The 10,599-nt window shown below is 37.8% G+C and overlaps 2 protein-coding genes across 2 annotated transcripts; both read left to right on the top strand.

Moving 5' to 3' along the window:
* Positions 1 to 1,276: 1,276 nt before the first annotated feature.
* On the top strand, positions 1,277 to 3,586 carry hoxd10a (homeobox D10a). The gene is made up of 2 exons (XM_035749118.2): positions 1,277 to 2,098; positions 2,829 to 3,586. The coding sequence occupies exons 1-2, from the start codon at positions 1,363 to 1,365 to the stop codon at positions 3,101 to 3,103; spliced, it is 1,011 nt and encodes a 336-aa protein (XP_035605011.1). The 5' UTR covers positions 1,277 to 1,362; the 3' UTR covers positions 3,104 to 3,586.
* Positions 3,587 to 6,191: 2,605 nt separating this feature from the next.
* On the top strand, positions 6,192 to 9,843 carry hoxd9a (homeobox D9a). The gene is made up of 2 exons (XM_035749117.2): positions 6,192 to 6,974; positions 7,277 to 9,843. The coding sequence occupies exons 1-2, from the start codon at positions 6,419 to 6,421 to the stop codon at positions 7,519 to 7,521; spliced, it is 801 nt and encodes a 266-aa protein (XP_035605010.1). The 5' UTR covers positions 6,192 to 6,418; the 3' UTR covers positions 7,522 to 9,843.
* Positions 9,844 to 10,599: the final 756 nt, after the last annotated feature.

The following is a 10,599-nucleotide window of genomic DNA, read 5'->3' as shown; positions in this document are numbered from 1 at the left end:
TGGCCTACAACCTTGAAGGTTAAGCTTCAGACGTAGGGCTAGGCTGTTGTTGGACGTCCTTGGATGTGCGCTCTCATTGTTGAAATCATGTTTAAAAAACAATGCTCCCCTTACGCGTGCATGCAATGTATTTGGGTTCATTTACAGGTATGTAGGCTATCATAGGTTCATTTACAAAAATCGATGCTTACATTTCAGGAAACATCATGAAACAAATGTACATAGGCCACAAATAAATATATAGCCTATTAGATATAATCTATAGGCTGATACTTTCCTCCCATATTTATTTTGTTTAGGAATCTACGTGCACAAACTTGGCTCATTGAGGTAGGCCTATTCAGAGTGTCAATAATGGCGTCCTCTAAATACAATTAGTAGTCGTATTCAGCAAATAATCTGTTTCTGTATACTTGTTGATTTGTGAATTCATTGCTATTTCACTGGGTAAAAAAAAAAACCACATCATCTACCTATTTGAAAACGTGGACCTGCTAAACCGATGTGAGATGCGGAATTGAGAAAAGGTGTGTGTTGAGCTGTCGTGGATTGTTATTAAAATGTATTAGTTTCCTATTCCGTCATATAGGTCACAAAGAAACTACGTGCGCCATACCCAGAGCAGGCATTCAAATGCTATTACAATTGTTCTGAAAAAAATTGAACCGGGTAATCGATATCACCTCTGTGTAGGCTTTCCTTGCATTTTCATTTTGAGAGAATAACATCCTACTTAAACCAGACGCTGTTTAATTAAGAATTCAACGACAAAAAAAAAATATAGGCCTATAATAGTCATATTTGTTTTTAATTTTGGTCGTAATTGTTTAATTACCTCCTGTAAAATGGATTTTTCTATCCAGATTTTGATCACTACACCGTCATTATTTTTAGTTCATGTCAAAGGATTGGCTTTAGTAGTTCTATAGCCTGTAAAAGTGAGTAGATTACCTATTAGTCGTGAACTGAAATGGTGTTAAAGGTGTTCAAAGTTGTCAAGGCATGGGCATTGGAGCTTGATGCAACTGTACATTATTTTCAGGTTAAGACCATGCACATCAGCTTTGATTTTGTTTCATGCCAAGCAAAGAGAACAGGCTAAATGTTCAAGATGTCCTTTGTCAGTCTTGGAATCAATTTCAAGTCCGTGTTCTAGGTGTCGCTGTTGACCACGTCTGCCTCCCAGCCATGAGTCAATTCGTCCATGTGATGGGAAAAGAGGCTGCGTCTCAAGGCCATTTTCAAATTTCATTGGTGAGCTTGTCATGTGGTAGAGAGGCATCCTGAGCAACACGGAGATTGTTGTGCTAGATATGTCAGCCTACAAAGGACATCTCTCTCCTTTTTAAAACTTCTACAAAAATGTCCTTTCCCAACAGCTCTCCTGCTGCAAATACGTTTTTAGTTGATTCGTTGATTGGCGCTTGCAGAACAGACAGCTTTTACTCCAGCACCAACATGTACATGCCGTCCGGTGCAGAAATGGGAACTTATGGAATGCAAACCTGTGGACTCCTGCCGTCTCTCGGTAAACGAGGGGACGTCAACCACCAAAATATGGGCATGAATGTCCACTCTTACATACCTCAAATTGATAACTGGACAGATCCGAATAGATCTTGCAGAATAGAGCAACCATCCAACCAGATGCCCAATTGCACATTTTCACAAAACATTAAGGAGGAGAGTAATTACTGCATGTATTCAGACAAGATAGCAAAGGTCAACTCGTCCGATGTCCCTGTATATTCTAATATAATCCCCGAATCGTGTTCAGTTGATGGCCCCGAGATCCCTGTTCCGGGCTATTTCAGACTGAGCCAAACTTACGCGAGTGGGAAACACCAGGACTATGGCCACGAGATGACGAGTCCAAACACCACATTGATGCAGCTCAACAGAATTACTCCCAAACCGCAGTTGTCTTCCTTTGTCGAAGTGGAAAAGAAAACAGCTGATATACCGCATAACCGGGAGATAAGCAGGACACCCATCCCCGCGGAAAGCCCGGATCCAAAGTCGAGCGCGCAAGAGGAGAAGAATTGCTCCACTGAAGCCTCAGTCTCCAGCCCAGAGTTGCCAAAGAAGGAAGCGAAAGGTAGGTACAATACAAGGATGAATCGTGTCATGGTGTAATATGAACGCTCCAGCATCATAAAACCCAATATAAAACACAAACAGCCCTAAAGTCGTAATGTTTAATGAGAGCCTTACTCAGGTTGCAGTAAAATGCTACAGGAAACTGTTCGACCCGCACATATTTGCATTGAGGTCTATTCTCTTCTATATTTTTCTATATTTATAATGTATGTGTTACTTTATTGATTGTAGCAAAACAGAATATTCCATTTTATATTTTGGTAAGAATTATATGGGAAAATGTTATTTATTTAGTGAAGTGTAATCCATATTATTAACATCTAGTAGACATAAGGCTTGTAGTCTGTTTTGTATCTTCATCCTCAGTGTTGTGATTATCAATTTCCTCCGAAATGATAATACAGAAATACTCCGGCAGGCTCTAACAAACGTGTATTGTAGTGGATTTCATCAGTATGCCTAATATGCATGTCAAATATTACTTTGGTCTAAAAACTCGTGTAATTTAGAGCAAGTGTTGTTAGTTAGAGTTTACAGCCTGTAATATTTCAACATGGTAGTAGCAGATTACGACTACTAACCAATAATACCCATACAAGCTAAAACTAAATCAATATAACGGAAGCGTTCTATCATTCTGATCAGAGCTGTGTGACTAAAGAAAACATAGTTGTGATAGTTCCATATTTTGCCATGTTAAAACATGTGTTGGTTTGATTTCATTTCAGACAACAAAACTGACCCTCCAACGAGCAATTGGTTGACTGCAAAAAGCGGCAGGAAGAAAAGATGCCCCTACACAAAGCACCAGACGCTGGAATTGGAAAAGGAGTTTTTATTCAACATGTACCTGACTCGAGAGCGCCGTCTAGAGATCAGTAAAGGCGTCAACCTCACCGACAGGCAAGTCAAGATCTGGTTTCAAAACCGCAGGATGAAGCTCAAGAAAATGAGCAGGGAAAACCGAATTCGGGAACTTACCTCAAATCTCACCTTTTCGTGAGCATGCTTACAAATGCTTGTTTAATTGTCCCTTTCCTCTCTCTTCAAAGTAGTGCTGTGGCAGCATTGGACTTGTTTTGTTGTTGTTTTTTTCACTGAAACTGTGACTGTATTTGCTATTTTTGTCTCATTTACATTGTGACGCATTGTGTATTTTGAATGTTTCATCACAGGGTACATACATACAGGAGGCTAGGTCTTAAATTATTAAAATATAGTAGGTATTCATTATTGGACTGTTTGGTTTGATTTGAGTCTAAGGAAGTCACAGTGACTTGTTTGTAAGATTTTTTTTTTTCGACATGAAAGCACATTAATAGTGGTTGAATAGTTAAACATTCGTTGAAGAGTTAAGCGCAAACCGTCAGCTGAATCGTAAGTAATCTTCTAAACGTTTATGTATTATAAATGTGGTGAGCAATGTAAATGAGTGTACATCTTATGCATGTTTGTGGCATGTATCCTGCAATAAATTGATTGTCAAATGTAATTTCTTATTTCAGTGTTTTGTTTTGCAGTAAGCCAAGGATTTTTCATCGGGCAGGTGTGTAAGAAATACATTAAAGTAAAGTAGAGCACTATTTCTGGAATTGGTACACTATAGGCCCTAACGTTCATTCAGTTCCAGGGGCGGTAGGGTAGCCTAATGGTTAGAGCATTGGACTAGCAACCGGATGGTTGCAAGTTCAAACCCTTGAGCTGACAAGGTACAAATCTGTCGTTTTGCCCCTGGCAGTTAACCCACTGTTCCTAAGCCGTAATTGAAAATAAGAATTTGTTCTTATCTGACTTTCCTAGTTAAATAAAGGTAAAATAAAAAATATATATATATATTTTTTAAAGTTCCGTTAAAATTCATAGGGACTGGTCCGTAGCTTCAAATTGTTATCGTGCTAGAATCAAAGTAAATGAAAAGTAAGAGAAAAACAAGTCTAATAACGATGTAAGTATTTTATCTTTAGGTCTGTGTTCAGGGTCCCAAATATGAAGCATCTCAATTTTAGCGTTAAGCTACACTCAACATAATTTCGGCCCGGCTATTTTCAAATGATCTTATAGGCCTTAAGTTATTATCTATTGAAATATTTTTTTATGATTATATATATCATTAATTAGTTATTAGGACTATTTTCAATTAGCTTTCAGCAACTTGACTGTAATGAAAAAGAAAGTTAGCCTGTAAGGTTAAGTAATTTTAGCTGTTGATTGTGAATAAGGTATCTAATTGGCGTTCGTGGACTGTAAAACCTATTCAAATACACAAAATACACATTTATACTTACTTCTATTCAAATACACAAAAATAAGACTAATATCCAATAATGCCCTATATAACTATGTAGCTAACATGTTACGATATTTACACGGATCTGGGAAGGTTCCTAATCAACCTACAAAACAGCCATTGGCGTCTGGATATATGCTACCATAAATGCGCTACACTCTTAGAAAAACGGTTCATTATAGGGTTTCCATATAGAACCATTTATTCTAAGTGTGTAGAGGGATAGGCCTATAACAATAGCCTATTTAAATTGCTTTATTGATCAAAACGGTTGTTTCCATACCACCTAAATATAAGGCTCTGATCATATATATATATATATATATATATAGTGTACAATAATGTTTACTTCTGATTTAAAAACAATAATAATTTAAATAAAATATTGGCTCAACATTCGGTCATGATTCAAAATGTTGCTTATGTTGATGCATTTAAACGTCATGAGATGGTTTGTTTTGTTTTGTAGGCTTATAATAGCATATAGTTTGCCCACTAGTAGACTGGTCTTCAGCCACTGTGTACAGTCCAACCCAAGTTTATATCTGTGCAGACTATTTGAACTCGGTACTCCTATTTTCCGCTTTCCTTTGCCTCACTTTTACTCACACATCACCCCCTCATGTCCAGATGAATGAATGCTGAAACACACACACACACACACACACACACACACACACACACACACACACACACACACACACACACACACACACACACACACACACACACACACACACACACACCATCACCACCAACAACAACGATTGTATGGTTTTATTTAACATTGGCCCCCTTGGCCGCATCATTCGTTTGGTAACACATTACTTAAAGCATCCAGGTATAGGCTAATGCTCTATAACGTGTTATAAGCATATGTGAGCCCTTATACGGTCTTATAACAAGACCTATAATGTGCTATGTCTCTCGAGCAAACGCTGACGAAGCGGGTCCCTATAGCGTGTATGGACCTAATGACGTTCAAGCACAAATTCATTGGCAGCTCACCGCGGTGTGGTTCTGTTCCTTCTTTCTCCTTGTTTGTGCTCCATCCTGACTATGGATTTTAAATCAATCGATTTATGGATTTTATTTACGTTTCTAGGCCTATTCATTGTATATGTGTCTTGATGAGAGTTTGCAAACGTAGGCTAGTTCCAATGCTATTGGGGTGAGTCGTCGACTAATAGCATAATCAAGATGTTATGTGTTCTCAAAAGTAAGAAAACCTAAAAGGCCCTCTTAAATCTAGATTTTTAGACATTACTCTGCACAGATCCACTTTGTTGCGCCAAGAGTCCGTTTTATTAAGGGCACATTAATGTATAATCAAACGCACCTCATAAAGATTTTATTGATCATAAAAACATTAGGCCTATGGCTCTCCTTTAGATACATACAATTTGTATACAAATAATACTTCCTGATTCAAACTTACAAGACCAACCAAACTAGTGAATGTGACTCCTCGTTTAATAAAAACTAACAATTCCAAAACAGAGTCGGTGCGGAAATGGTGTCTCGTTATTTTACAGCATGTTATTACATTTATTTTACGAGGACTTACAACTCAGAAGTCTATAAAATGTTTTACAAGCATTGAGTGTATGACATACCTTATGACGATATCTTGTAAGAGTTTACATGCATAATATGCAATGGCATCAATGTTGAGTGGTGGTTGTGAAATAAATGTGTGTATTAATCTGTTGACGTAAAAAAAAAATAGTCCGGCACCGCCCTCAACCGTATGTATGCACATTCAAAAGGCCCAGAAACACAGAATTTCTTAAGGTTTTACATTTTTTCTCTTCAAACATTTGGTTTTATTGGCACTCTTGAATAAATAGGCAAATTAAAGATAGGCCTACCGTTACCAGCGGACTGATTTACTCACTGTATTGGTAAATATGATCACGTGATTCATGTAACCAATCCCTGAAGATTAAGCCAGCAAAAATACTATGATTGTTCAGAGGGAAGGTTTCCGTAACAGTGTAACCTTTTATATGACTACGAAGGGATCCAAAAATGTCGACCAGTAGCACTCTAAGTAACTATTATGTGGACTCTATAATGGGGCATGAAGTGGAGGATGTGTACGGGGCGCGTTTTATCCAGGGTCCGCACACTACGACCTCAAGGCCATCAGGTGTTGGGGACAATGCAGATTTTTCCTCTTGCAGTTTTGCACCCAAGTCAGCCGTTTTCCCAGGGTCTTGGTCCTCTGTTCACACGCAGTCCACTGCCGCAGTGTCAGGGATTTACCATCCTTACGTCCACCAGTCCCATCTCTCCGCAGCAGACAGCAGATATGTTCGGTCCTGGATAGACCCAATTTCTAACGTTTCTTTCTCCGGCTTTCACTCTAACAGTCGGCATTATGGAACCAAGCCCGAAAGTTTACCACCGAAAAGGACTGAGAGTGCCACTTTTGAGACAGAGACTCCGGTGGTCGACCCTGGCCCTGATTACGCATGTGGAGTATCCGAATGCCCAGAAAAAGTAACCAAAGAGAGCGTTGGCAGTGATATGTCGAGTCACAGCGAGCCTAAAGAAGAGAAACAACAACAACAACTTGACCCAAGTAAGTAAACGGAATTGCCCCCTGATTTACAACCGTAAGAACTGTAGGAGCTGGGTGTGTAAAACTGGAGGTTTTACTAACCCATAAAAGTGTCTAGCTCATAACCACGGGCCGAAAAAAACTACCCACTGCTGTAAAGTGGGTATTTAACACAAAAGTGTGGTAATAATTATATCCACAAATTCAGTCTTTTGCACAATTATACAGTATTTAATTACATTCCGATGCTTGTATTTTCTATTTTATTTCGTTTTCCTGCTTATTCTCATGTGAGTTTCAACTTTGTCCCCTCTCTTCTCCAGACAACCCTGCAGCAAACTGGATTCATGCACGTTCAACAAGGAAGAAGCGATGTCCATACACGAAATATCAGACACTAGAACTGGAAAAAGAATTCCTCTTCAACATGTATTTGACACGAGATCGACGATACGAAGTTGCTCGAATTCTCAATTTAACTGAAAGGCAGGTGAAAATCTGGTTCCAGAACAGAAGAATGAAAATGAAAAAGATGAACAGAGAGAGAGGCAGTAAGGATCACTTATAACTAGCCCGGGTGTAGTCCCTCGCCTTTTGATGTATCATATTGTTGTGATCACTTAGAATAAAAGGTTGGTTGGAGCTTAAGCTATGCAGTTTTGTGTTGATGTATCAAATGGAAAGGTTGACTCAACATGCACGTAAATACGCTGTCTTTCTTTTTAGTTTTAATCAAAGTAAATGTTGAGTCTTAAACGAATTACTCTATTGATTACCCCGAGCTCGAGTATTTATGCCCAAAATGAGACCAGGGAATAATATGCTTGCGTATATAGTTTTCTTAGTCGTGTAGCCTTTTAGAAAAAAAATCGAATGTTTTAAGAAGTTGCATTTATGCTTATATTTCGGCGAAAGAATCCTCACGCAAATTGGAAATGATTTAACAAAGTAGAGGCCAACTGAGTATGTTTGTCCTACTCTAGGGCAAGAATTTAAAACGAAAGGGTCATGTTTTTGAGTATTTATGATATTGTCATCGTGTTTTTTCTGAGGTTGCTAGTTTTGAAAAAAAGATAAGAAAGCTATTGGACGTAGCCTTAATCATTACATAGGCTAATATTTATGCATTTTTACAATCCAATTCCGGCTGTATTTAACCGTTAAATTGTTCTTAAATCACCTTTTCTGCTCAGTTGTTTTGCAGTGGTTGTCCCTATATAGACATGCTTGTTATTAGCCTAGCTACATTGTATTTGAATATATATATATATATATATATATATATATTTCAATTTGAGATGCATTGCTGTATATAGTTATTCCTGACGCTCTGAACACCAATTCAACAACGTGTATTAGCCGACTCTTAATATAAAGCTATGGGCTAGTGTAGGCCCCATCGCCTCAATGCAAGTACTTCGTAAGAATTGAGAGGGAGGACTAATAACGCCTTATTGCAAACATAATTAGATGGGTTGACGAGGGGCGACGTAGGGTTAATGATAACGTTTCTTTCACTTAAATACATTTATTTTGGTTAATCTGTATGAGCCTGGAGATTCAATGATTGGACATTTCGTTGTCTTTAAAAAAAATGTTTTTAAGGTCAGCAGAATGAAACATCTAAAAGGTGCCACTTGGTGTAGTGAACTACCATTTCAGGATTGTTTTCCTAGTATGAATTTGGCTTACAAGGTGGTTGGACTTCACTTGAAAAGTAGGAGAATGAACATGTTTTAAAAAGACTAGTAATAAAGAATTTATGATTGGGAGAGGTGTTGCACGGATTTCCAATTTATTGTCCAACCTGTACGTATAATTGCTTTAAAGCAGGAAGAAACGTGGTCCAATAAACCCATATAGATGGCTAGACGTCTGGTCTAAATGAGTTTATGAGCCAGGGCAATAATTGCACTCTCCTTTGAAACACTCTTACTTGGGGTGTTTGAGTCTGTTGCTGACTAACAGAAATGCAGCCATTTTTTTCTACAGGGTGTCTGGTCGATAAATTGTCTGTCTTCGTGACTGAGAGGAAATCAGACCCCCTAATGGATAGAACGTCACGTTTATTCATCAACTGCATTTCCTATTGAGAGGGAAAAACTTCACTTTGACTGCTGCCTAGAAGGCCGTTTACAGCGGTGGATCTATTGGCACTGCAAGGGTGGATTTAGACCCTGTTTCTGAAATTCCATGAAATGTCACATGTAATTACTGTTCTGTGTGTAAAAAAAAAAAGACCTGCGTTTTATGTGAAAAAAAAACGTACATTGTTAATCAGGGGGTGTTGAAACATCTGAGAATACAGTTGGATTTTGATGCATAATTTGTAATCGCTCTGGTTACTTTGATGAAAATAAATGATGATGATTGACACATTAATTCCCCCTATTCTCCAAGTATTGCTAAAGTGGTCTACGAGATAGTATTATTGGTTAATGAAGAGAGACAACTTATTCTATACTGGGGGAGCATTTTGTTGGTAATCAAGAGCGCTAGAGGGCGACGTTGTTCTACACAAGACTACATCTCAATGGCGGTCGATGGGTTGATCGAGGTATAGGCCCTAAATGTTTGTTTCAAATATAATATTCAATTAATTAATAAAAAAAAAAACATTCTAAAGATTGGAGGCTTTGTTAGATCGCTTTTAACGGTAGATAGAATATAAGCCTATAGGCCTACATCAAATAACATATTGAGTGTTATAGTTGCAATTATAGATTTGGCGAAAATTCTCATTTAGTATTGTGTCGCTGACTAGATTTTTTATTTTAACCCTTAAATATAATGAGCGTAATTAGCCTATAACCATACCTACATTAATAACAGAAAACAGTGAAAATATGCTTTTACATTAGAGCAATCGGTATAATAGTTTGTAATTAATGATTTGAGTTACTATGATAATTAATAGGATTATCATTAATTACGATTATTTATTTGTTTATTTGTATTAGTTGATTTATTGGTTCACCTAGGCCTATCAGAAATGTCCTTGAAATGTTAGCGAAGACTAATGAAAAGGAAAGGATAGGCCTACATATACGAAAATATTAGAACTGTTTTCATTCATGGGACAAACACCGAACTCTGAATTCCCTCCACTTGTATTTTTTTCAGCCTCATCCAGTGATGTTAACTGCTGTACATATAGCTGTACATATAATTCTAGGATGTTTTTGCTCCTACGGTATGCGGTTGTATCATAACATATCTGTTGACCTTGCCTCTTTGTAGGTTTCTTTTTTTGCGCTATTTTGGGGACAAAGTTATCTATGAGTCTCATTAAAAACAAACATATAAATAATATATACCGCAGGACAAGTCGACCTATAGCAAAACATTCTCCCGTCCCTGGTTCATTTCATGCGTTGGGATCAGAAGAAACGGCAAATGTGTCTTTAGGTGTGCTTGATCAATGTTCAGCAGTCGACAGTTACTGACTTCTGGAATTTTAAAAACTAAACCAACCGTAAGACTGTTGGACAACAAAACTAGCCTACTCCAGTCACAATTTAATCGTTGGAATTGTCCTTAAAATTAGGCAGAAATGTGTTGTTATTTCGAGCCTTTTTATTGCAGTTGGGCCTACAAACAGAAAAGGCATTTATTGCAGCTTACAATTCAGCCTTTCCACAAGCTT

The sequence above is a fragment of the Oncorhynchus keta genome, chromosome 34 (genome assembly GCF_023373465.1).
Source record: "Oncorhynchus keta strain PuntledgeMale-10-30-2019 chromosome 34, Oket_V2, whole genome shotgun sequence".
In the NCBI taxonomy this organism is placed as follows: domain Eukaryota; kingdom Metazoa; phylum Chordata; class Actinopteri; order Salmoniformes; family Salmonidae; genus Oncorhynchus; species Oncorhynchus keta.
The sequence above is the reverse complement of the archived record's forward strand: the minus strand, read 5'-3'. Positions and strand labels throughout refer to the sequence as shown.

Excerpts from the sequence above, each read along its gene's own strand:
- hoxd9a (XM_035749117.2), top strand. The coding sequence starts at position 6,419 with ATGTCGACCAGTAGCACTCTAAGTAACTATTATGTGGACTCTATAATG. Across the intron at positions 6,975-7,276 it reads ACAACAACAACTTGACCCAA|ACAACCCTGCAGCAAACTGG; the intron begins GTAAGTAAACGG and ends TCTCTTCTCCAG.
- hoxd10a (XM_035749118.2), top strand. The coding sequence starts at position 1,363 with ATGTCCTTTCCCAACAGCTCTCCTGCTGCAAATACGTTTTTAGTTGAT. Across the intron at positions 2,099-2,828 it reads GCCAAAGAAGGAAGCGAAAG|ACAACAAAACTGACCCTCCA; the intron begins GTAGGTACAATA and ends ATTTCATTTCAG.